Source organism: Ochotona princeps, chromosome 2, assembly GCF_030435755.1.
Source record: "Ochotona princeps isolate mOchPri1 chromosome 2, mOchPri1.hap1, whole genome shotgun sequence".
Lineage (NCBI taxonomy): Eukaryota > Metazoa > Chordata > Mammalia > Lagomorpha > Ochotonidae > Ochotona > Ochotona princeps.
The window spans coordinates 1,240,881-1,267,436 of NC_080833.1; the positions used below are offsets into that span (position 1 = coordinate 1,240,881).

The 26,556-nt window shown below is 62.0% G+C and overlaps 2 protein-coding genes across 2 annotated transcripts in view; both read left to right on the forward strand.

The window, feature by feature from the left end:
- PRXL2B (peroxiredoxin like 2B) overlaps positions 1-26,556 on the forward strand; it is a 144,423-nt gene that overhangs the window by 108,510 nt on the left and 9,357 nt on the right. The window lies entirely within an intron of this gene.
- On the forward strand, positions 16,373-17,570 carry ACTRT2 (actin related protein T2). The gene has a single exon (XM_004596097.3). It carries the CDS (start codon positions 16,397-16,399, stop codon positions 17,528-17,530), a length of 1,134 nt encoding a protein of 377 aa, XP_004596154.1. The 5' UTR covers positions 16,373-16,396; the 3' UTR covers positions 17,531-17,570.

Here is a 26,556-nt window from a genome sequence, read left to right on the forward strand (position 1 = left end):
GCGTTTAGATCACTTGCAGATAAGGGGATTCTATTAGGGAGCGAGGGGACGCGCCCTCGGCTCAAGTGGAATCGAACAGAATAAAAAGGCCATTGATCGCCAGTTCCCTGGGCACCTCCGGCCTGCTGCCCCCAGGGCCTGGCAGCTGCACGCTGGGCCAGGCCTCCGTGTCCGCCGCTGGGTCATGTCCCCCGGAAGGGTGGACACGAGGGTTCCTGGCTGCACGATGGCCCAGGCTAGGCCATCTTGGCAGGCACACCTGGGGCCTGAGTGACCCCCTGGGGCCTGAGTAGCCCCATGGGGCCTGAGTGACCACCTGGGGCCTGAGTGACCCCATGGGACATGGTGACCCTGTGGGGCCTGGTGTCCACGTGGGGTCTGGTGAACCCATGGGGTTTGTTTCCACGTGGGGCCTGGTGTCCACGTGGGGCCTGGTGAACCCGTGGAGTCTTGTTTCCACCTGGGGTCTGGTGTCCACCTGGGGCCTGGTGTCCACCTGGGGCCTAAGTGACCCATGGGGCCTTGTGACCCTGTGGAACCTAAGTGACCCCATGGGACATGGTGACCCTGTGGGGTTTGGTGTCCAAGTGGGGCCTGGTGACTCCATGGGGTCTTGTTTCCACGTGGGGCCTGGTGTTCACGTGGGGCCTGGTGAACTCGTGGGATCTTGTTTCCACCTGGGGCTTGGTGTCCACGTGGGGCCTGGTGACCCCGTGGGGCCTGGTGACCCTGTGGGGTCAGGTTTCCACCTGGGGTCTGGTGTCCACGTGGGGTCTGATGACCACCTTGGGCTTTGCTCTCATGCAAGCCCCAAGGGTAGTGTTTGCCTCTGGTGGCCTGGCAGTCATTCCTGGGGGGGGGCACCTTCCTGGAGCACTCCCTAAAACAAGAGACAATGACAGACCCAGCATGCAGCCGGGGTTACGGAGCTGGTCCTTAGCTGTCTCTGCTCATGGGCACCCCCAGAGCTGTATTGCTGCACAGTCCATGCCTTTCAGGTGCGGCACACATGCCAGGCAGGTCCTATACCTCCTGGGAGGGGGCACCCAGTAAACCCCCAAGCCGCAGGCACCTATAGCCTATTCCCCCATAGTCATAGGAGCAGGACTTGACGCCATAGGCAGCTGAAGAGGAAGGAGGAATCAAGGCTGGGGCTGGGGCTGGGCAACACCCTGGGGGTACATGTGGAAGAGCATCCCTGGCCCCCTTCCTGCGTGGGAATGAGACCTAACGGGCAACAGCACTGACCCTTGGCCCTGGAGTGAGGGTTCAGGATCTCCCATCACCTCTAGCAGTGAGGATAAAAATGACAAAAGGGAGCCAAACTGTGGACAGAGAGTGACCACGAAGATGCTCAGAGCTACAGCCATCAGCACACTCAGCAAGGCAGCTGTCATGCACAACCCTGTGTGGGAGTGTGTGTCTGTGTGTGTGGACACTGTGCACACATATGTAGGTGCATGGACAGTGCCCAGTGTGTGTGTGTGTGCCGGTATAAGCATAGACAGTGTTCTGTTTGTGTGCCGGTGTGCACATAGACAGTGTTCAGTGTGTATGCAGGTGTGAGCATGGGCAGTGCCCAGTGTGTGTGTGTGCTGGTGTGAGTATGGACATTGCCCAGTCTGTATGTGTGCAGATGTGTGCATGGACAGTGCCCAGTGTGTGTGTGCAGGTGTGAGCATGGACAGTGTCCAGTGTGTGTGTGTGTGCAGGTGTGCGCATGGACAGTGCTCTGTTGTGTGTGTGCAGGTGTGTGCATGGACAGTGCTCTGTTGTGTGTGTGCAGGTGTGTGCATGGACAGTGCCCAGTTTGTGTGCAGGTGTGAGCATGGACAGTGTCCAGTGTGTGTGTGCAAGTGTGTGCTTGGACAGTGCTCTGTGTGTGTGTGTGTGTGTGTGCAGGTGTGCTTGTCATGGACAGTGTCCAGTGTGTGTGTGTGCAGGTGTGAGCATGAGCAGTGCTCTGTGTGTGTGTGTGCAGGTGTGAGCATGGACAGTGTCCAGTGTGTGTGTGTGCAGGTGTGCGCATGGACAGTGCTCTGTTGTGTGTGTGCAGGTGTGAGCATGGACAGTGTCCAGTGTGTGTGTGCAAGTGTGTGCTTGGACAGTGCTCTGTGTGTGTGTGTGTGTGCAGGTGTGCTTGTCATGGACAGTGCCCAGTGTGTGTGTGCAGGTGTGAGCATGGGCAGTGCTCTGTGTGTGTGTGTGCAGGTGTGAGCATGGGCAGTGCTCTGTGTGTGTTCACACGCCTCTGTTGTAGTGCCCACCCTGCTGGATCCCAGCCCATGTCCAGGTGCCTGGTTCCACCCGGCAGGAAGTGCGTCCATGGGCAAGCCTGAGGCCTGGTCTCTTCTGCAGTTCCCCAAGTCCTGCCACCTGCACACTGGTCCAGCTGTGCCCACAGACGTTTCACGCCCCATTGCCAGCAGCTTTGCAGCTATGCTGGGGAGGAGCTGTCAGGGCCGGGTTACTTCCTTGGTCACTCCTGGGTGTCCTCTGCCCACATGTGCACCTGCTGGACCCCTCGTGCCCTCTCTGCTCCTTCATCAGCACACAGCTGAGCCCAAGCCAGCTCCAGGAGGCCAGCATACCAACGGTGACCTCCTTCACCCCTCCTGTCTCCAAGGGCAGGCCTCTGGAGTCTGTAGGCGCTGCCCCACCTGCCATGTTGCCTCGTTTGCTTGGGCGGCCTCCCCCACCAGCTGCATCAGGCCAGACTTGGGCTGCCCCTGTGGGACGCAGGATGAGGCTCGTGTCCCCGAGCCTCTGGGTTGGGAAGAAGGACTCCTCCTGTGGGAACATAACCCCAGCCACACCTGGAGTGAAGTCAGGGGCCTGGAGCGTCCACAGGTCTTGCTTCCTCCCCCTGTGCTGGCCCTTCTGAAGCCAGACTGGGAAGGCCCCATGGCACCATGTTGGCCAAAGAGCATGTTGATGAGTTAAGTGTGAGGGAGTTAAAATAACCTGGTTAAATGTCCCCATAAACACCCGTGGGCTTGGAAGTTGGGGCATGGAGCAGCTTCAGGCTAAGAAAATCCTGCGGACTTTCCCCTGGCAGAGGCTACAAAGACCCCTGCGCTGCCCTACACCGCCGACCGCAGCCCACTCCCTCCCACCCCACTCTGCCTGGACAGTGCCTGCACCTGCCCTCGCGAACAGCAGTGGCCCCACCGCAGGACCCCATGTGGCCTCCGGAACCCTTCCGGGTGTCATGGGCATCGTGCAGGCTCAGGGTACAGTTTGTGGGGTACAGGGTGCAGAGTGTGGGTGCAGGTGCAGGATGAGAGATGTGGGTGCAGGGTGTGGGGTGTAGGGGATGGGATGGGATGGAGCACAGGAGGTGGAGGCTGAGGGCTGGGGTACAGGATGAGAGATGTGGGTGCAGGTGGGGGTGCATGGTTCAGGGTGCAGAGTACAGATGTGGGGTACAAGGTACAGGGTGCAGGATTCAGGGTATAGGGTGAGGGACTCAGGGCTCAGGGTTCAGGGTGCAGGGTGTGGGGTGCAGGGTGTGGTACAGGGTGCAGGGTGTGGATCCATGGTGTGGGCCTGGAACTCCTGCCTTTAAGTCTGGGCGGGGGCCAACGGCTGGGCCCGGGGCTGGAGAGGGGCGCCCGGGACGCTTTAAAGTCTGAGGTCATTGGACGGAGCCTTCATGGTTTCCAGAAATAACACAGCCACGGTTGGAGGGGCAGGGTCCCAGCGCTACCTCAGCGTGGGACTTTAGGGACGGGCAGGGCCTTACTGACCCGGGGTCCCGGTCTGGTCTTGGGGGATGCCAGTTATAGTACCTGCTGGTGGGGCTGCCTCTGTTGAAAGAGGCTGCTGGGACCCCTCCCTAGGCCGACTCGCTTGCTCAGCACAGCTGCAAGGTCTTGGTCCAGGGTTGCTGCTAGTGGGCCATGACCCATTGCTGCTCAGTTGCTGCCGCATCCTTTCGGCTAAGCTGGTGTGTCGAAGACAGACCCCAAAGAGGCTGTGTCTTGTGCTGCCTGCCCAGGGCCCACATGGGGCTGTGCCCCTTCTAGGGCCCCGTCCCTCGTGCCTCTTGCTTCACAGTCGGTCTCTGGTGAGTTTCCTATCCTGATCAATGAATTTGCAGTTCTTGGAAACTTCTAAAAAGGGGATATGGCCACCTGGCATTACCCCAGGAGATGTGTTCTGAACCCTGGGAGCCGCGTGAAGTCCTCAGGGTCACATGTCACATGCCTCCCCGCCCAGGACATACACAGATGTACCTGTGGGCCAGCTCGCCATGTCAGCTGCGTACACACACACACGCCTGCAGCTCACGCCCACTCTCAAGGAGTTCAGCCATGTGATCCCCAACTGGGGAGTTCCTGGGCGCCCCTACGGCTCACACCTGGGCAGCAAGGCCCGGACTCCCATGGGTAGAGACTGGGCAGCTCTCTCCCACCTGCCAGTGCCCCAGATACATCAGCTGACTGCAGGGAAGAACTGGCCAGCCTGTCACCTGGCCCTGCCCGTGGCCCCACGGCTGGCAGCCCAGTGGGGGGGAGGGGCACCGGGGCCGTCTGCTGGCCAGATGCACCTGTGGGCCAGCTCACCACGTCACCTGTTCACTCAAGACCCATGGGGTTAGGGAGTGATGCCCGAGGCCCAGTGAGGGCGGCGTGCAGGCCGGGGGGGGCATGAGCCCCACCTTGCGGACTCCGGGGCGAGGGGAGAGCACGCTGCCCCTGCCAGCTTCAGCCGGCCGCCTTCTGGGGGCTGCCTTACCTCAGTCCCCGCCCCCCAGCCTGCCAGGCTGTTTCAGGGGCTGCGAAAGAAGGGGCTGCTTTGTTTGCTTAATTTTGCCCTTTGGAAAACTCCACAATTAATATTTATGAGAAATGACCTAATATGCAAGCAGCCTGCCACGTGTTTGTTTAACAAATTTAATGCGATGGTGGGGGACACTTCCTTTCTCCTGCCTTGGCCAGGGGCCCCGGCCCGTCTCCCCCGACCCCAGCATCCCGGCCTTCCTGGCTGCTCCCCGCGGACCTGCTGGCTTGGTGCTCACCTTCTCCCGCTGCCCTGGCCAGGGTCCCCGTGGATCCTTGTGGATCCCTTGGGACAGTTTCTGAAGGTAGCTCCTCAGGCCGTCACAAGAATTGCAATCTGAATAAGTGCTCTCTGCTTGCTGCTCGGCGTGGACAGGCGATTGTTGGCGCCCGTAATAGAGGGCCCACGTTGGCCTGAATTGATTTCCCTTTAGTGTCCCTTGGTGTACTGCATTAGCTAATGCAATACAGTGAGCATGCCGCTGGGGGTGACCTGCAGGGACCGAGGCCTGGCCTCACTACGCGGCCCAACCACTAGGCTGCTGGCCGGCAGGAGGACTGGCCAGCTCAGGTGTGTGTACTGCCCCTAGGAAGCGGCTTGGCTGCGTCTCTTACACCTTCAGAGCCCTGGGGTGTCCTTAGCCCAGCGAGATGGGAATGGCAGTCACTCTGGCTCCCGGCGTCAGAATAGCCAGCACACGGGGTGGCCACCCAGAAGTCACGGGAGCTCTAAGAGGAGGCTAGGTGTTCCAGGGCCAGACCCAGGAGAAAGCCCTGGCCGTCCTGCCAAGGCCCTCTGCTGGAGCTGGGTTCAGCCCTGAGCGGGAGGTGGCCAAGGCTGGGCAGAGGCACACGCATCCCCGTTCATGCTTTGCAAGTCTGGAGGCGCCCAGTTGGAGGAGGTGCTGAGGCTCGTGTCCGGTAAGGGGGGGCGGGCAGCAGGAGGAGCTGCGTCCTGTGGCTCCGGCTTCCGATACGGGTGGCTCGAGTCCCCACTGCTCCACTTCCAATCCTGCTGAGGCACCTGGGGAAGCAGCAGAGGTTGACCCAAGGCCTTGGGTCCCCGCTGCCACGTGGGAGACCCAGTGGAGCTCCTGGCTCTCAGCTTTGGACCAGCCCAGACACCTAGGGAGTGAGACAGATGGAAGATCTCTCTTCTTTCTCTCTTGCTGGAACTCTGAATTTCAAATATGTAAATAAATCTTTATAAACATAAAGAAATGAAAGTGGTCATGGAGAAGGACCCGGCCCACTTACAAGGTGCCGAGAACAACTAGGCTGCCCCTCCTAGCCCAAGCAGGGCTCCTCCATGGTCACCCCACCCCCAGTGGGGTGCTAATGCCGGGAAAGCCGACTGGTCTGGTTCCAGTCCCGTCCCAGATCCCAGGGAGGACTACAGCCCGTCAGTGCCCATCACAGCCACGGGCACCGGCACCAGCTTCCACAGCGCTTAGCCTGCACCCCTGACGCTCTGAGGGGACAGGGCCTGAGTAAGGGAGACCCCGCCTGGGACACCCTGACTCGCCTCCCCAGCACTGCTCCCCAAGCCAGGCCAACACTTGTATCACACTCGCCATGACGTGTGTGGCCACGGCATGCAGCCACGTCCCAGACATCACCCAGGCTACTCCTCCTGCTGCCGACACAGCAACTACAGCCTGTCCAGCAAGCCAGCTGGGGCGGGGGAGATGAGGGGCCGACACATCCTGGGAGTGGACCCTGGTCCTGGTCCTACATGCTCAGCAGTAACGTCACCCCCACGAGGTCACCCTCGTGAGGACACAGTTTCCCTAGCCCTCCACACTGGTGAGAGGCTTTACCAGCTGCCGCCTCGGCCTGGCTGGGCCCCAGGGAACAGACACCAGCACGCGTGATCAATCAGCCCGACACTTCCCAACACGCTGCTCGAGTTACACCCGGCAGGCTGACGCGGGGAGAGAAAAAAGAGGCCCCTCTGTCTTGGCCCTAGGGCCAGCACAGGCCGGGACCCTGGGCATTGAATTCCTCTTCTCTTGACTCTGCAGGGAGGGGCTGAGGCTGGAATCCTGTTAGTGACAAGCCATATGTCTACTACATACAACGCAGGAGGGACAGACAAGAGTCAGAGCGTCATTACAATTTCTGATCATGCAGCAGCTCACAAGTTCTTTAATCAACTCAGCTGTCTTCCTTACTTTCATTTATCTGTCCATTTAACCTTTTGTATCTTCCAGCTGTTCATTACTCACCCATCCACCCATCCATCCACCCACCTACCCACCCACCCCCACCCATCCATCCATCCACCTACCCATGCACTCAGCTATCCATCCACCCACCTACCCACCCATCCACCCATCCACCATCCACCCATCCCATGCATCCGCCCATCCATCCATCCACCCATCCATCGATCCATTGATCCATCCATTCATCCATCCACCCACCTACCCATCTATCCATCTATCCATCCATCCATCCACCTACCCATCTATCCATCCATCCATTTGTCCATCCATATATCCATCCATCCATCCATCCATTCATCCATCCATATATCCATCCATCCATCCATCCATCCATCCATCCATCCATCCATCCACGTATCCATCCACCCACCAATCCATCTACCCACCCACCCATCCATCCATCCATCCATCCACCTGCACACCTACACATCCACCCATCCACACATCCATCCATCCACCTGCACACCTACACATCCACTCATCCATCCATCCATCCATCCATCCACCAATCCACCTATCCATCCATCCATCCATCCATCCATCCATCCATCCATCCATCCATCCACCGAGCCACCTATCCATCCATCCATCCACCTATCCATCCATCCATCCACCAATTCACCTATCCATCCATCCATCCATCCATCCATCCACCTATCCATCCATCCATCCATCCATCCATCCATCCATCCATCCATCCATCCACCGAGCCACCTATCCATCCATCCATCCATCCACCTATCCATCCATCCATCCATCCATCCATCCACCTACCCATCCATCCATCCATCCATCCATCCACTCATCCACCCATACACCTACCCATCCATCCATCCATCCATCCAAACACCTACCCATCCATCCATCCATCCACCCACCCATCCATACACCTATCCATTCATCCATCCATCCATCCATCCATCCATCCATCCATCCATCCATCCACCAATCCATCCATCCACCCATCCACCTACCCATCCATCCATACATCTATCCATCCATCCATCCACCCATCCATCCATACATCTATCCATCCATCCATCCATCCATCCATCCATCCATCCATTCATTCATCTGCTCATCCATCCATGCACTCATCCTCCACTCTTCCATCCATCTGCCCACCCATTCATCTATCCACACACTTATCCACCCACCCACTCATCCATCCACCCACCCATCCATCATCATCCATTTGTCTGTCCACCTACCCAACCATATCTGAAGTCATACTACATGGAATCTTGATATCTAATTTTGACCTACAAAGATGGCATTTCTTTGTGACTAATCCTCACATGAATCATGTTCTCCACATCTTTTCATTTGGAGACCTGTGGGTGTCATGTGTGCCCTCTGCCCCTTGGTGATGTGGGTACCAGCATTTGGCGGCCTTTTGACTTACAGAATCTCAGGATATGCCCACTGGTCTGAGGCTGGTGGGAAAGGCCAGGGCTGCTTGGCAGCAATGCTGGGCACCCACCCCCAAGGGCAGTCACAGGGAGTACTCGCCCCAGGGTCCTGGCAGCTGGGTGGCTACAGGCAGTGTCGGGCTCTCCTCGGCTTCCAGCGACAGCAGAGCCATAAGGGCACTGAACAACATGGACATCCTCCAGGCAGCCCGGGCCCAGAGCCAGGCCTGGAGGCCCCGCAGGGGGACACCCATGTGGCTTTGCCTTGGTGCGCAGTCTGGGGCCAGTAGTGGTGCCACTTGGGTCCTCTGTTCATCTGCTGTCTGGGCAGAGGGGCAGGGCCAGCTAGGTGTTTGCCAGCCCAGGTTGTGTTGGCTCAGCCCTGACCAGCCTTGGCTGAGAGGAGTCAGAACCCTGGCTGGGCAGACAGAGGCAGGGGCAGTGCCAGCTCGGCCCCCTTCTGCTCCCAGGGGTAACTTGACCAAGCTGGGAGTGCAGAGGGAAGCCTTGACTTTCACTGAATGCCCAGTTTGGTCTGCACAGGGATCTGGGAGCTTGCTCTGATCCCGTTGAGCTGTGACAGACATGCAGAAAGGTGGCATTCGAGCCGGTGGCTCCAGGGACCCTTACCAAGTACACCTATGTGGACAGCCCCCACCCTGGCTGCTGAGAAGCCAAGGACCCTCGGGGCCCCCGTGCTGCACTCATGCTTCCTCTTTTCAGGGTTCCCCAAGGCAGATTCTCTGACCTGAAGATCAAGAGCTGGACTAGAATCAGCACAGCCAAGCCCAGTGGAGCCCAGTGGGACCCAGTGAAGCCTAGCCCAGCCCAGAACAGCCCTGCCCAGCCCAGAGACCCCACTGGCGCCCAGCCCAGAGTAGCCAGGCAGAGCTCAGTTCAGAGAAGCCCAGTCCAGTGGAGACCAGCATAGCCAAACAGAGACCAGTGAGTCCAGTTGAACCCATACAGTGCAGCCCAGCATAGCCAAGCCCAATGGAGTCCAACCCTGCCCTGCGGAGCCCAACCCAGTGCAGCCCAGCCCAACCCAATAGACTCAGCCCAGTGGAGCCCAGCACACCCCAACCCAGAGGAACCCAGTGGATCCCAGTCCAGCAGAGACTAGCTCAATCCAGCCCAGCCCAGGCCAGCGAAGCACATCCTAGTGGAGCCCAGTCCAGCCAAGCCCAGCCCAGTAGAGCCCAGCCCAGCAGAACCCAACCCAGCTCAGAGCAGAGCAGTCCAGACCAGACCAGCGGAGGCCAGTGGAGCCCAGCCCAGTGGAGCCGAGCGGAGCCCAGCCCAGCAAAGCCCAGTGGAGCAGCCTTGGTCACCACTGGTGTTCTCTAACATACAGAGACGGGCAGATCCTGTGACAGCATGGGGTGGAGGTGCAGACCTAAACTGTGCAACTAACTGTGCACGTGTGTGTGGGCCTGAGTGTGGGTGTGCACGGTGACTGTGCACATGTGTGTGGGGGCCTGAGTGTGGATGTGCGGGGTGACTGTGCACATGTGTGTGGGGGCCTGAGTGTGGGTGTGCACATGTGTGTGGGTGTGCAGGGAGACTGTGCACATGTGTGTGGGGGCCTGAGTGTGGGTGTGCACATGTGTGTGGGTGTGCAGGGAGACCGTGCACATGTGGGGGGGGTCTGAGTGTGGATGCACAGGGTGACTGCAGTGTGGCTGTGCAGTGTGTGTGTAGATCTAAGTGTGGGTGTGTCACTGCAGGGTGATTGTGCATGCATGTATGTTGGCCTGAATGTGCGTGTGTGTCTGTGTGTTCTTAGATCATGTGTGCTTGTGTGTTGGGGTGTGTGAATGTACACAGATATGGGTAGGTGCTTGTGTATTTGGTAACTGTCCAAGCATCTGTGTGTGAGAGTGTGTGTGCCAGCGCCTGAGCCACCGGGTCCGTGGGCCTGGCTGGCAGCCGTGGTGCAGGTCCTGTCTGGGCCCTGCCCACAGGGCGCACTCACCTTGCCGCACAGCTCAGACCCTCAGAGGACGAGCTGTGTCCTGGCCTGTGCCGGAACTCCCTGCACACCTGGTCCGTGTTAGCCTCCTGACTGTCCGCTCAGTGCGGTGCCCTGGTGGCCGGCCCTGCCCCCACTGCCAGCCACCTCCACGTGTAACTGGGCCGCGGAGCTGTTTCTTGGGGCCTGTGTCTGCGGGCTGCCCGGGACGCACAATGGGCCATTCACGGCCACACAGAACAGCAGTGCCTGCGCGTATCTTTAAGCTGAGAAGCGAGGCGTAATTGAAACAGATGCTGAGCATTCCAGCGCGGAGGGCCAGCCCCGGGGGGACCTAAGCCAGGACTGTGCCAGGGCTGCTATCTTACGGCGGCTACGCCAACTCGGCTGGCTCTCCGCATGCTTGGCCCCGGGGTGCCAGGTTGTGCCCTGGTCGCCAGCACTCCCCCCTGCTGGTCTGTCCCACTGCTGTGCAGCCACTGGTCCTTGTGGGCGTGGCCTCCCTGGTCACCCTCTGAGCTGGCTCCCTGCTGGGATGCCACCCCTTGGTCAGAGATGCTCACATGACTGGAGACCGTAACCACCCATGTGGTCTGTTCGTCATGTGGCACCGAATGCTCCCGGGATGGAGAGACTTGAATGCGGCCTCGCAGCCTCCTCCACCCCAGCCTCTCCATTCTCGGAGAGCAAGAGGCGGCCCCAGCAGGGCCAGCTGGCACGGGGCGGAGACACCCGGTGACACATCACAGCCGTGCTTAGTCCAGCAGTCATGCAGGCATACACACAGCCTTTTGGGGGCCTGAGTGTCACCTGCCGTGGCTGCTGAACCCCACAAGAGCTGCCTGAGGGTCCATCAACTGGAGAGACGCTCGGTGCCAGCCCTTCTCATTTGCCCATCACCAATTCCGTCATCACCCACCCGTCACCCATCCATCCATTTGCCTGTCTGTGAGTTCATCTGTCCACAGCCCAGCTGTGTCCCACACGAGTACCTGGGCTCAGCATTTTGAAACAGCCAGGATAACACATGACACCCTCCTTCCAGCAGCGTGGAAGGTGCCAGGGCCTCAACTGGGGCGTGTCAGTCTGACCAGGTGACTCACAGTTAGGATGCACACACAGACACACACACACACCACACTACACCACGGGGGCCACACACACACACACACACACACTACAGCTCCTACACACACACGTACACACATGCCACAGCTCCTACTCACACATACACATGCATACACACATCACAGCTCCTGCTCTCTCTCACACACACACACGCCACAGCTCCTGTTCACACACACACACACGCCACAGCTTCTGAACACACACATCACAGCTCCTGCTCACACACAAACATACACATACACACATCACACCTCCTGCTAACACACACATCACAGCTCCTGCTCACACACAAACACACACACATCACACCTGCTCACACACACAAATGCCACAGCTTCTGCTTCCACACATATCACAGTTCCTGCTCACACACACACATCACAGCTCTTGCTCACACACGTCACACACATCACAGCTCCTGTTCACACACACACACACGTCACAGCTTCTGCTCACACACACGCACACACACACGTCACAGCTCCTGCACACTCTCACACATACACATGTGACAACTCCTGCACACACAAACACACACACACGTGAGTTCTAAAGTTGGGAAGATCTCCGTATGTTCACCTATGGGGCCAACACTGACAGAGACAGCGGCCTGTGGAGGCTGGCTCATTCCTGTGGCTCCCATGACAGCTGGAGCTGGGCCCAAGCATAGGTATAGGAGTCAGAACCCTGGCTCCCCTAGTCTGCACTGCCCGCAGCTCGGCAGCAACAGGAACAGAGTTGGGCACCCAGGCCTGGCCTCTGTGGGCTGCTTCCAGGAGCAGGCCTGGGACCACGGGGGACACGGGGGGCCACGGGGGCCACGGGGACCATGGGAATGCACAGGTAGGTGTGTCTTCACCTGTGGTCCCAACAGAGGCCTTGGGAGAGGGGGTCCTGGCAGGGTGGCCACTCAGGGTGGGGTGGGCCATGCCCACCTGTTGTGGACCTGCCACAACTGACCATAGCCTCAAGCGCAGTAACTACTCCCAAGGGAGCCACCTGCCAGGCCCCTCGGGGCTCCCTCCTGCCCCCTCCCATGCTTGTCTTCAGACCTCGGCCCCAGAGAAGTCCCCGGAGTACGGCCTAGCCTGTGTTAACCAAACCCCACCTGCCAGGGTACCACTGGCAATGGAAGCCATGTTCCCTCACCCACCCCACCCTGTGCAGTCCTGTCCATGTGCATGGCTGCATGGCTGCATGGCTGCATGGCTGCATGGCTGATCTTCGGCAGGAGCCCATCCACTGGGAGACCTGAGGCGTCTACAAGCCAGGGACGGTCTTGCCCGGGCCGGGGGCTTGCCACGCCTTCTGCGCCCCCACCCACACACGTGTGCCACGCAAGACAGGCTTTGTCCGGGGTCTGCGTCCTCCCGCCACTGCCCTGTTCTTCACAGAGTTCTCTCAACGCCACAGCTTACATGGTTGGAATTAAATCTGGAACTTTCCAGATCCTGTGCCCTGGGTCTTCCATCACTGGCTGGGCCAAGAAGCCTGCCTGCTCTTCTGGGGCCACCTGGCTCTGTAGCCGCTGTCTGAGGCCTGCCCCTCTGGGGCTACCCGGCTCTGTAGCCGCTGTCTGAGGCCTGCCCGTCTGGGGCCACCTGGCTCTGTAGCCGCTGTCTGAGCCGGTCACTGGCTTTTGGTGGGGCAGATGGGGGTCCTAGGCAGTTGTTTCATCCTGCAAGGTGGCTGTTCCCCACCAGGCCCCCAACTCCTCCTGACTTGGGGTCAGGGATTCGTCCCTCCCGGGGCCTGCCCACTCTGCTCCCCACAGCCCCCACCCAGCCTGTGGCAATCCCCATGAGCACCAGCAGGGGGCAGGGGGTGCTCTGCTCTGAGGGCACTCCAGGAGGACTGGCCAGGGACCCACGGGTGAGGGCTCTCAGAGGCTGAGGGAGACAGGAGAGTGTTGGGATCCAGTGAACTCCAGTGATCAGGGCGAACTCCCAGGACCCGAGCCTGCACAGCCCAGCCGGGCTGGCATGGCCCACACCTGCTTGTGCCTGGGGTGGGCAGGGTCTGACGAGAGCAAAGGAGGCGCAGGGCTCCTGGTGGCTGCAACCACTGGACATGGATGCGGCTCTGCTCTGGAGGCTACTGGGAGTGACCATGATGGCACCTGTGACCCCTGCATCTAGGCTGGGCCCCCTGATCAAGATTACACTGCAGATATGGGACACACACACACACACACACACTCAGACACAGCACAGAAAGACACAACACACGCACACTCAGACACACACACACACACATACACAGACATGTGTCTGTGTTGAAGCTCTGACTCCCGGATGGCCGCTGGGCGCCAGCAGCAGGTGCACCTGTCCACAGGCACCTGTCCTATGAAGAAGCATCAATGCTCCCCGACGTTTCCAGGGAGTAACCTGGGGTACACATGTAGGTGGAGACCAGACTGGGTGGGAATGATGCAGACCGCATGTTGGGGACCCGAGGCCTCCAGACCGCAGGAGGCAATTACTTGTGGGGAACCTATAGGGAGCTGAGCACTGTAGGTGAAAGACCAGGGCCAGGTTCTGCAAGGACACGAGGTGGGGGGCTCAGACATCTCTTCCCCAGCCCAAGTCCCCCAGGCTCTCACCCAGTGGAGCCTGCCTGGCCCAGCTCTCAGAGGCCAGAGCTTCTGGCTTTGGGCGGCTTTGGGGAGCATGGCTGCCCAGCTCCCCGCCCAGGGTGTCAGCCGCGTGCGGAGGCGGACAGGGTCGCAGGGAGCTCAAGTACAGTTCAGCCCCTGAGGTGGGAACGCACCGAGGAAGGGGGGCACCAGCTCGAACTCAGGGCTGTGCCCCTGGGGCCTTGGAGGGGCTGCACAGACAGGCACAGGCAGTCCCCTGGGCACCTACAGGCCCCCACAGCCCTGACCCCAGTGCCGCCCCTCTCTGGTGCTAAAGGCAGCGATGGCCTGGGACGGTCCCCCTGCCCGTCGGCACTGAGGTCTGGCTGCCAGATGCTGTCGGCCTTAACGAGCCAGGTCTGTTGGCCACTAATTGGTCCTGGGCACCAGGGACAGCTGGGCAGAAGGGCTCTGGACCGGGGCTGGGCAGCCCAGGGCAAAAGGGGCATCGCACAGCCATGCTATCCACTCACATCGGAGCATGTCCCCTGTGACCTCGGACTCCTCCTGGGAGGTGGGACCTGAGGTGGCAGGGGCCGGGTGACCCCCAGGCTTCCGCTGGAACGGAAGTGCTGGCCCCTGGTGGGTCACAGGTCACTTCCTGTCGGCGCAGGGGAGGAGCTGTGGCCACGCTGTCCATAAACGTGTTCAAGCGATTTACGACGTACAAGGAGGCTGCGCTGGCCAGGACAGGTGGACAGGCCCGGATGGTGGCTTCCGGTCAGCTGGGGCAGGGTCCCCTTGTTGGCAAGCAGACAGGGCTCTGCCAGGACACCCATCCCCCCGAGCTGAGCAGCGGCCCCTGTGCTGCCCTGTGCCTTCCCCAGAGTGATGGGGACACCTGTGGGCTCATTGTAGCTACACGAGTCCTCCACATGTGGGCCCCTCTCCTGGGACACATGGAGGACGCATGTGGGCCACTCTCCTGGGACACACGGAGGACATGTGTGGGCTTTTGGAGGGCATGTGCAGGCCACTCTCCTAGGATACACGGTGGATAGTGTGGGCCCCTCTCCTAGGACATGCAGAGGACAAGTGTGGGCCCTCTCCTAGGACACACGGAGGACACGTGCAGGCCTCACAACTGCTTGCTGGTCAGTGCAGCTGGCCACGGTGTCCACCTGGGGGATGTGTGGATCATTCCATGGCTGCGTCCAGGTCACAGCCTTGCTGCTGCTCCAGGGAGGCTGCTGGACTCTTGGGGATCCCAAAATGCAACGGGCGAAGCCCCAAGAGGCTGGCAGTGGGGTGAGGAGCTAGGCAAGGGCAGGCTCCCTTCTCCCCGGAGTGGCCTTGAGGAGGAGGTTGCTGGCCCCTGGGGAGTGGACACCAGCCTCCTGCTCCGAACAGAAGTCCTGGGGCCAGGGGAAGCACTTGACCCAAGATCCTCCCCCAGAAACCCAGGAGCCCAGGACCCCAGCAGCAGGCGGCCCAAGCCCCTCCCCCAGAAACCCAGGGGCCCAGGACCCCAGCAGCAGGCGGCCCAAGCCCCTCCTCCAGGAGCCCAGGACCCCAGCAGCAGGCGGCCCAAGCCCCTTCCCGGCTCCCAACCAAAAACTGCGGGCCGCTCCTACCCAGGCCGGGGCACCTCTCCATTGTGCCAGTCTGGGTGCCATCTGTGACTCCCCAGGACTACAGAGAGGAATGAGGGGCCTTGGCCCCAAGTCAGAGCCTCAGTGGGCAGGGGGACCCCACTCAGCACCGACAGTCGATAGGGTGGGGAAACCTCCGAGTCCTCTCTGGAGGAGCCTGCTCGGAGTGCGAGCTGGGACATGGCAGCTGCTGCGGCCCCTCCACTGTGGGGCTTGGTTCACCCCCGAGCCAGGGTGTGTGTGTGTGAGTCTGGCTCCGGGAACGCCCCAGGCCGCGTGGCTCACCCCCCAAACCCAGTCCTGGTCCCCTCCCCTGCTTCCCATTTCCCCCTCCCCCACTCAACGTCGTGCTCCACCCGTCTCCACCCTAGCCTCTGCCCCGACACAATGGTCGCCAAGGCCAGTACTGTGACCTAGGCGGCCACACCCTTGAAAGGGCCTGGGCAGGTGGTGGCACAGGCAGACAGCAGCTGGTGGTGGAGGATGGCGGGCTCCTGGGTGCTGGATGTGGCCTGCTAGCCCCTGCCAGGAACTCCCCCAAAACCAGAGGGACGAACCCCGCAGACGCCAGCAGAGCCCGGACTAGAGCCGGCTGCCGCGCCTCACGACTCCCTCGGGCAGTGCCCAGGGTAGAATGCTGCAGGCATGTTCAGCCCCCACACGCTCGAGGCCCCGGCGGTGATCTTCGACAATGGCTCAGGGCTGTGCAAGGCGGGCCTGTCGGGGGAGATCGGGCCCAGGCACGTCATCAGCTCCGTGGTGGGGCACCCCAAGTTCCAGACGGCCTCGGCGGGGGCCAACCAGAAGAAGTACTTCGTGGGGGAGGAGGCGCTGTACAAGTATGATACGCTACACTTGCGCCAGCCCATTGAGCGTGGCCTGATCACGGGCTGGGATGACATGGAGAGGCTGTGGAAACACCTGTTTGAGTGGGAGCTGGGCGTGAAGCCGAGCGAGCGTCCAGTGCTCATGACCGAGCCCTCGCTGAACCCCCGGGAGAACCGCGAGAAGATGGCCGAGGTGATGTTCGAGAGCTTCGGGGTGCCGGCCTTCTACCTGTCGGACCAGGCCGTGCTGGCCCTGTACGCCTCGGCCTGCGTCACGGGGCTGGTGGTGGACAGCGGGGATGGCATCACCTGCACCGTGCCCATCTTCGAGGGCTACTCGCTGCCACACGCCGTCACCAAACTCTACGTGGCAGGCAGGGACATCACGGAGCTGCTGACGCGGCTTCTGCTGGCCAGCGGGCGTGTCTTCCCCTGCCTGCTGGACAAGGCCCTGGTGGACGACATCAAGGAGAAGCTGTGCTACGTGGCCCTGGAGCCGGACAAGGAGCTGTCCCGGCGGCCTGAGGAGGTGCTGCGGGAGTACAAGCTGCCTGACGGCCACGTGGTGTACATGGGCGACCAGCTGCACCAGGCGCCCGAGGTGCTGTTTGCGCCCGAGCAGCTGGGCATTCAGAGCCCGGGCTTGTCCAAGATGGTGTCCAGCAGCATCGCCAAGTGTGATGTTGACATCCAGAAGACGCTGTTCGGCGAGATTGTGCTGTCGGGTGGCTCCACGCTCTTCCCGGGCCTGGACGACCGACTGCTGCGGGAGCTGGAGCCGCTGGCCTCCAAGGGAACGGCCATCAAGATCACGGTGCCGCCCGACCGCTGGTTCTCCACCTGGATCGGAGCCTCCATCGTCACCTCGCTCAGCAGCTTCAAGCAGATGTGGGTCACGGCCGCCGACTTCAAGGAGTTCGGGACTTCGGTGATCCAGAGAAGGTGCTTCTGAGGCCACGGCCGTGGCCGCCCAATAAAACACAGAACTGTGACCGTGCCCAGGGTTTCCTCCTTTCTGCCTCCCTCCCTGGACACTGCAGGGAGTCTGTGCTGTAAGGCAAGGGCTTAGGTGGATCTGGCCCGACAGGGAAGCAAGGAGCGCAGGTGGGGACCACTGGAGCCGGGGTGGCTGCAGAAGGCTGAGGGCAGAGAGGGGGGCCCCTGTCCTCCACGCCCACCTGTGGGTCTACTGCCTCGGCATTTGCGCGTGCTCCTGGCTTTGCTGACCACACCCCGACCCCTGCAGGCAACGTGGAGGGCTGCCCGCAGGGATCTCCACCAAGTGCACGAAGCCCAGCGAAGGCCCCCCAGAGCACCCCCACATCCTGCTGCACACGTGTGTCCTGGGTGTGACGGGTACACGGGCACCAGGCAGGTGTGAGTGGGGAACCGGGGGTGAGGAAGGACGGGCCCGCAGAGGACAGGCACTCCGAGCAGTGCTGTGGGAGAGACCCACTCGTCTTGTGAGTGTGTGCACATGTGTGCATGGGCCTGTGTTCCTGTATGTGTGCACACGTGTGTGCCCTGAGGGTCCATGACCCTACACCCCGTCTCCTCCCGCGCTCGCCTCCCTCCACCTGTTGGCTTGACGTGGCTCGTGCCGATTTGGTGACAGTGCTGGACAGTGCTGGACACCGTCCTCCCCCGGGAGTGTGCGTGTCCAGTGGGACCAAGTGCTCAGGGTGGCTGGGTCGCTTCCGGAACCTGCCTGTGGCTGCCTGTGTGTGGCTGCCGCTGTTGCCTGGGGTCACTGCAGGTGCAACTCGTTCCCAGAGCCCCAGGGCTCCGTGTAGGCTCTAGTACCCACCCCAGCACCAGGCACACGTGCCACACATGCACCCGCACACACGAGTGGCCTCACTCCACTGGAGGCTTGCCCACCTCCCTTTTGGTGAGATGATGGTGTTCGGTCGGGGTGTGGCCTCCCGGCTGTGGCGCCTTCCCACCCAGAGCTGTAGGCTCTCTTGCTGAGGGGCCTTCGTCCTGCAGCCCCCAGCCCTCAGCTGGGTTGGGGGCACGGGGTCTCCTGTCTGTGGGTATCCGTACCCCTCCTCCCAGTGAGTTTACTGTTTCCTGATTGGTTCTGACTTATCTTAACTGGTTTCCAATTAGTTCACTTGGGTAGAGGCTCCACAGACATGGAACTGGAGATGAGGCTGGGGGCCAGAGGGCGCCCCCTGCTGTTTGACCCCCCCCCCAGCTGCAGGCAGAGGACAGCAGGGCCAGCAAGGACCACAGATGGGCCTGCTGGGGACCTGGTGGGTGTCAGGAATCCACTTGCCAGACCCAGATCCGCTGCCACCTGCGGTCTACACTAAGCCAAGTGGGGAATCAATCCCGGATGCGGGATCTGCCGCCCTGGGTGGGGCTGCTGGGGATCTGGGGTGAGGCTGCCTGGGACCTGGGGCGGGGCTGCCTGGGATCTGGGGCGGGGCTGCCTGGGACCTGGGGCAGGGTTGCTGGGGACCTGGGGTGGGGTTTCTTAGCATCCCATTGGCCAACAGGTAGGCCTGAAGTCCTGGGCCCTGTGGCCTGGGTGTGCCCTCAGGTCCCAGCCTCTTTGGCTGTGGGGAGGAGTGGGGCTCCGGGACTCCCCAGGGCTACAGAGGGACAGAGCTGGTGGCTGGTGGCCTCTGCCACCCAGGCCCTCCCAGCAGGGTCACTCGGGTACTTTTATTTTTTTTAAGATTGATTTATTTTGCAAGGCAGTCTTAGAGAGCTGGGAAGAGAGACATTGAGAGGTGGAGAGGGCCCTCCTTGGACCCAGTCCCTGAGCGGCTGCAACGCTGGGCTGGGCCAGGCGAAGCCAGGAGTGGGGAGCTTCATTTGGCCCCCTCCCCTCCCAGGCGCAGCAGCAGGGGTGACAGCCATGGCTGTGAGGGTGACAGTGATGTCCTTGGGGCCCTCCAGGACCCCAGCAGGGCCCACATAGGAGTGCTGGCACCCAAAGGCTCCTCACAGGGCCAGGGGCCCAGAGGGTAAGGGAGCTGGGGTTGGGACCCTGGGGTCTGCCTTCCCATCGGCAGCCCGGCGCCCCTCCACCTAGGGTTGTCCAGTGTGCAGGACACTGGCTAGGCTGCTTCCGCTGAGGGGTGGGCCGCCCACGTCCTGCACCCTGTAATGTCCAGCACCACGTCTTAGTTCCAGCCGGCTTTAGAGGGAGTCCCCCTGGATTTATCTCTGTGCACTCACCTGTGGGGCTCTGGGTCCACTCTAGGGGTTCTGGGCTCAGCACTCAGGAAGCAGAGGAAGACGCTGGGCAGCAGGCAGCAGAAGCCGGGCAGAGGGCAGCAGAGGCCAGGCAGTGGGCAGTGGGCAGCAGAGGCCAGGCAGTGGACAGTGGGCAGCAGAGGTCAGGCAGAGGGCAGCAGAGGTCAGGCAGAGGGCAGCAGAGGCCAGGCAGTAGGCAGCAGATGCCAGGCAGAGGGCAGCAGGCAGCAGAGGCCAGGCAGAGGGCAGCAGAGGCCAGGCAGTGGGCAGCAGAGGCCAGGCAGTGGGCAGTGGGCAGCAGAGGCCAGGCAGTGGGCAGCAGAGGCCAGGCAGTGGACAGTGGGCAGCAGAGGTCAGGCAGAGGGCAGCAGAGGTCAGGCAGTGGGCAGCAGAGGCCAGGCAGTAGGCAGCAGATGCCAGGCAGAGGGCAGCAGGCAGCAGAGGCCAGGCAGAGGGCAGCAGAGGCCAGGCAGTGGGCAATGAGCAGCAGAGGCCAGGCAGTGGACAGTGGGCAGCAGAGGCCAGGCAGAGGGCAGCAGAGGTCAGGCAGTGGGCAGCAGAGGCCAGGCAGTAGGCAGCAGATGCCAGGTAGAGGGCAGCAGAGGCCATGCAGCGGGCAGTGGACACCATGCACTGGGCAACAGTTGCCATGCAGTGGGCAGCAGAGGCCAGGCAGCAGAGGCCAGGCAGTGGGCAACAGAGGCCAGGCAGTGGGCAGTGGACAGCAGAGGCCAGGCAGAGGGCAGCAGAGGCCAGGCAGTGGGCAGCAGAGGCCAGGCAGTGGGCAGTGGGCAGCATAGACCAGGCAAGCTCAGTGAGGAGAGAGATCAGAGCGTTGGGGCCCTGCCACCCCCTCCCAAGGACCATCTCCCTGCTAGATCACAGGAGACTGCTAGAGCCTGTCACGTCAGCTGTTGGCACCCTAGGGCACAGGCCCTCCCAGGCTGGCCACCCTACAGCACCTCATGCTCCCCCACACCCCGTTGGGCACACTGTGGTCCCCTGGAGAGCTGAACCACACAACAGGGCTTTGGGGCACCTGTTCCTTAGGCCTCTTCCACGTGGACAGCGGGGGTCCACGTGGTCAGGCCACACCCACAGCTGCTCCAGCCAGTGCACAAGACAGCCCTAGCTGCCAGGATCGTGGGGAGCCCTGTGGGTGGGGCTGAGGGTGACCTGCAGGGAGAGAAAGCATGTGGTGGCCCTGGGTGTGTGTCCGTGTGTGTGTGTTGGTGTGTGTTCCTGTGTGTCCCTGTGTGTGTCCGTGTGCGTCCCTGTGTATCCCTGTGTGTGTCCGTGTGTCCGTGTGTGTCCGTGTGTGTGTCTGTGTGTGTCCGTGTGTCCGTGTGTGTCCGTGTGTCCGTGTGTGTCCGTGTGTGTGTCTGTGTGCGTCCCTGTGTGTCCCTGTGAGTCCCTGTGTCCCTGTGTGTGTCTGTGTATGTGTCCTGTGTGTGGGTGTGTGTCCCTGTTTGTGTCTGTGTGTGTTCGTGTGTGGGGGTGTGTGTCCCTGTGGGTGTGTATGTGTGTGTCTGTGTATGTGTCCTGTGTGTGGGTGTGTGTCTGTGTGTGTTCGTGTGTGTCCCTGTGTGTTTCCCTGTGTGTGTCCGTGTGTGTCTCTGTGTGTGGATGTGTGTGTGTCCCTGTGTGTGGGGGTGTGTGTCCCTGTCTGTGTGTGTATGTTTCCTGTGTGTGTGTGTTCGTGTGTGTGTCCGTGTGTGTCCATGTGTGTCTGTGTGTTTCCCTGTGTGTCTGTGTGTGTCCCTGTGTGTTAATGTGTGTCTCTGTGTGTGTGGATGTGTGTGTGGATGTGTGTGTGTCCCTGTGTGTGTGGGGGGTGTGTCCCTGTGGGTGTGTCTGTGTGTCCCTGTGTGTGTTCATGTGTGTCCTGTGTGTGTGTCTGTGTGTGTTTGTGGGGGGGGTGTGTCCCTGTGTGTGTGCACTGCAGTGTGCCTCTCTCTGGAGTTGGCTGCCCACACACATGGGCAGGACAAGACACTGTCCAGTTGCCATAAGCACACAAAGCTGCCTGTGCCTGGAGGCCCCGGCCATGCTCGGGGGTTCCACTGCCCACTGCCTGGCCTGAACACCCCACATCGCTGGGAAGCCTGCAGGAAAGCGGTGACATTCAAGGGCTGCCCAGGACCCGACGGCTTGCAGGGGAGCTGGTAGCCAAAGCTGGGCTTCACTCTGGGACTGCGAGTCTGGCCTCTGGTGGGCAGGGGCCTGGGGGCCGAGCTCCAGGAACAGCTGAGCGTCCTCAGATCCAGAGACACAGGGACGGGCACTGTGGCTACAATAAAGCCCCAGCCAGGGCAGTGAGAGGTAGGGTCCACTGAAGCTGTGCCCTCAGGGGTCCCTTCCTGGCCAGGACGTGTGTGCAGGGGGTCCTGTAGAAGAAGGGGACACGCCTGGCCCTGGTCCTCGGGGTGTGCTGGGAAGAATGTGGGGCCTCAGCAGGTGACCGTGAGGAGGGGACGGAGGCTGGTCCATCCCAGCTGCAGGGGAAACTGCCCTTGTGGGAAACCATTGGCAGCGTGTGGCGGGTCCTTGCATGGGCATGGACAGCTGTGGTCTTGTGGGGTTGTGTGATGGCCCTAGTGCCAGGATCTCAGCTCTGTCACCGGACGGCAGTGCTCTGTGTGGGACACAAGGGGCTCATTGTCACTACGACCTCAGCCAGGGCGGGAAACTAAGCCATCCCGGTTATCACAGGCAAGGGATGGGCCGGCCCCACTGGCTCGCGGGCAGACACAGTAATCCCCTCCTGGGGCTCAAAGCTCCAGTTTCCTGGCCCCACCTGTTGGTGGCAGCTGCCAAGGGCTGGTCAGTGCTGTGGGCCTGGGCCGGTGGCCCTCACACCTGGGCCAGCTGGGCCTCATCCAGGGGTCTGCGGGGCCCGGCCCTGCCCCCAGGGCTGCCCCCGGGGGCCTGGCTGGCGGCTGGGATGCCACTTCCTGGCTGGGTGTCCCTCCCCACGCTGCGCCTTGACTCGAGGCCCACAGCACCCTGGCAGGGGCCATGCAACCAGAGGGTGGAGGCCGCCCGTGCCTGCTGCTCAAGAGACAGCCAAGTGGGGCCAGAGGTGCTGCTCCCGGCTGTTGGGCACAAGCCGCCTGCCGAGCAGGAGGCACTGAGGGCTCCGCCTCACGCCGGGTGGGCAGGGGGAACCTCTTGGGACCTCCACGGGAGGCGTCAGCCTGCGAAAGTGGATACCTCCCAGTTATGCAAGTGGGGTCGCAAGGATGGGCCTGGTGCACGGGTGCAGCCAAGACGAGACTGAAGCCAGCTCCAGAGAGGACGAACCTCGCCCGCCCACTGAGAGGCAGGCCCGGGGGAGGGGTGGCTGCCGCAGGAGGGGCCAGGGGGCCGGCCAGCGCCTTCTGCTCCTCTCCTGGTTGGCCGGGACTCCACGTGGAGCCCGCACCCCTGGGTGGGGGCAGGGGTGCCCTAGGGACAGGAGCTGGTGGTGGACCTGGTGCCTATAGCAGGGCCCCTAGGCCAGGGCACTGTCTGATCAGAATCTCCTGGCACTGGGTCGGGCCCCAGAGCAGTGGGAACAGCAGGGCACTGCGGGGCCAGCCCAGCCGCTCGGGGAAGGCTGGTATCTGCCCATTGAGCACCCTGCCTCCCAGTGTGGTCAGAGTGGGGTACAGTGCCTCTACCCAGCCGGCCCAGGCCAGGGGAACCTCAGCCAGACCACATGCAGGTTGGGTGAAGGGGTCTCTGGGGGCCTGGCAGGAGGTGGTCGCCTGGAAGCAGAGCTCCCAGCCAGGGAAGTGCAAGGCCCTTCCCTCAAGAGCAGCAGGTCCATCCCCTGTCTCACAGGGCTTGAGAAGTGGCCCTAGCAGGGCGGCAAGGCCATGTCCAGAGTGCAGAAGCAGGGAGCCCGCAAGGGCTCTGAGAGCCGGCCCTAACGCTGGCTCTGTGTGGGGGGCCAGGGCGCAGGAGGAGCTGTGGGCACTGGCCTGGGGGCGAGGGCAGTGGTACCAGTCATGGACGCTGGTGTGGGGGCCAGGGCAGCAGGAGGAGCCATTGGCACTGGCGTGGGGGCCAGGGCAGCAGGAGGAGCCATTGGCACTGGCATGGGGGCCAGGCAGCAGGAGGAGCTCTGGATACTGCCAACTCAGCCCCAGGCCTTCACCCAACCCACTCCCCACCTGTGGACACAGCCCTCCTGGAGGCTTCAGTCTGGATGATGTGTGGGGAGGCAGCCAGAGGAGGGTCCACAGGACAGGGTAGCTCCCTGAGCCAGCTGTCCTGACCGCAGCCCACCAAAGCATCAGCCCAGCCCCCAGGGGACACAGTGGCCACCGCTGAGCAAGCAGGACCTGCGCAGGGCCTGACCAGTGCCCTCTCAGCCAGGGTCTGTCCAGGGCCCTCCGAGCCCAGCGGCCACATGATGTGGGGCAACCCTGAAGCCTGTCTCCGCACCTGGGCTCCTGGGGAGACGTGGTGCCAGGAGCCACGTTACAGGCGCTGCAGGGTCCCTGTGTGTCGCAAGGATGTCATGGCAGTACCCCAGCCTTGGTGCAGCCACTGGCATGGAGGACGCTGCCCAAGGCCTGCCCACTGCCCCTGCAGCCCCGGCCTGTGTGTGCCTCCCGAGAGGCGATGAGGCCACCAGCCCCTCCCTCCATGACCTGCAGCAGGGATGCCCACCTGCCTGGCCCTGCCCCCAGCCCTGCCACTGAGAGGTTCTGCCAGAGGAAGCCACAGGTCTCTCCTCATGGGCTGGCTTCCATGCCCCATGCCTGAGGGCCCCAGACCTGGGCACTGCTGGGACGGCCGTGACCCTGCCCCAGCCTGTGACAGTGCCACGGGGACTGCAGGCGCTGCCCTCCGGGGCCTGCCACCTGCGATCACCAAGTGCCAGGTGTCACGGCGGAGGTGGGAGGGACCGCAGCTGAATCCCCCCAGGACTTCCAGGACCCTGCTGGTCATGCTGCGGCAGCAGCCACAGCCAGCGCAGCCCACGTCCTCCCCTGTGGCCATGCACGGCCATGGTTGCGTGGGCAGGGCCCTTCTCTGTGGCTGCTGACGTCTGCAGTCTTGGGCATCCGCACTCCGTGGGCTTTGAGCTGATTTCTGTACATAATTGGCAGCACACGACCAACGGGGCAAGCCAGATCCTCCACGCAAAGTTTCTCCCAAAGTCTTGCTCTTATGCGTTCAAGGGGAGGGGGTCTCAGCCACCCTTGGGGGGACGCCCTGAGGGCTGAGCTGCGCACGCAGCGAGCAGAGGGACGGTCAGGGCCGGCAGGAATCCCGCCTGATGCCCCCTCGTCCAGCAGCCAGCCTGAGCTGGCCCACAAGGCTGCTCTGACTCCGGCCGTGCCCCAGAAACCCCCCAGGGTTCCCAGACATCCCTGAGACCCCTGTGTCCCCCCTGCAGGGCCTTCTCTGTCCCAGTGGACAAGAACAAGCTGTCAAGGATCAGAGCAGCTGGCCTGCAAGGTCATGCCATGACTCAGTTTCCCCAGGTGGGGCACCCTCATGGTGGAGGCAGAGCTGGGAGGCAGACATGGGCCAGAGCAGAGTAGGACCTCATGGGAGCTGGCAGCGTGGGCCCCTTGACTGGCCAGGATGTGGCCTGCTGGACAGGCTCACCCACCCCTCGCTGCTCCTCTCCTGTCAGGCCCGCTGTGGACTGGCCACGGTGACCAGCACCAGGCAGGGTGCAGGGCGGGGGCAAGGCCCTCTGGGGGCAGCATTGTCCCCCCTGCTGCCATAGGCAGGCCTCTGAGGACGTCCACACCCAGGCCGCTCCCCTGGGCAGCCCCAGGAGCACAGACCCTCCTGCAGCCCTCACGGCTCTGGTGTGGCCACCCCCGCGGTAAGCCCCTCTGCTCAGCCCCTTCATGTGGCAGGGGTCAAAGTTGGGACCCTTGGGCCTCTGGTCCCTAACCCACTCTGCCCAAGGGGCAAGGGGCACTGGGTGCCTCCTTGGGTGCTGGGCACAGGCTGGTTACTGCCCAGCTCGCTGACTCTATTCTGTTCTGCTTTTCTTACTCACTGTTCCTGGCCTGGTCCTTGTCTTGCCCCGCGCGAGCCTCTCGAGGTGTGAACGTGTGGTCCAGGGTCAGCCTGTGTACCTGTGTGTGCACTGCTTGGACGTGTGGCAGTCTGCTGTACGTCCGTGTGTGCTTGCGATGCATGTACATGTGTTGTGTGTACTGTGTGCCATGTGTCTCGCACTGCCCTGGGCATTCCCTGGCAGCAGGTACTACTGGGCCATGCCCGCGCGGATGGCCTCTGGCCTCTCTGGCTGCCTGGCACCCCATGTGTTTCTCCGGCTTCCCAGGCAGACCCGGAGCGTCATGCCGGTGGGTGACGCCAGGCACCCCCAGACCCTATGCCATTTGGTTTTAAATTTCAGCAGGTGGGCCTGCACCGAGGTACAAGTGCCTGGCCAGCCCCCCAGGAGTCCCCGCCCTGCCGCCCTTGGCCCTGCCCCCAGATCCTGACCTGCAGCCCTAGGGGGTGGGGAAAGCTGTTGGCCCCACATCTGCCACCGAGCCGAGCTGCTAGGGCGTTATCTCTCATGCTCCCAGGGACTTTATCCATCCAGAGTTCACTTGTGCAGAAAATCGATCTTTTCCTCAAGTGAGTCAGTCTCCCAGGTGTGTCCCTAGCTCTGCACTGAGCCACCGACTTAGCACACAGGTGTCCCAGGTTGCCAGCCGGGCCCCCACTCTCAGCCACCCCTGCAGGCCTCTGGCCAAGGCTCATGGCACGGCTTTGCCCACCCAGGGTGCCTGGGCTCCAGCC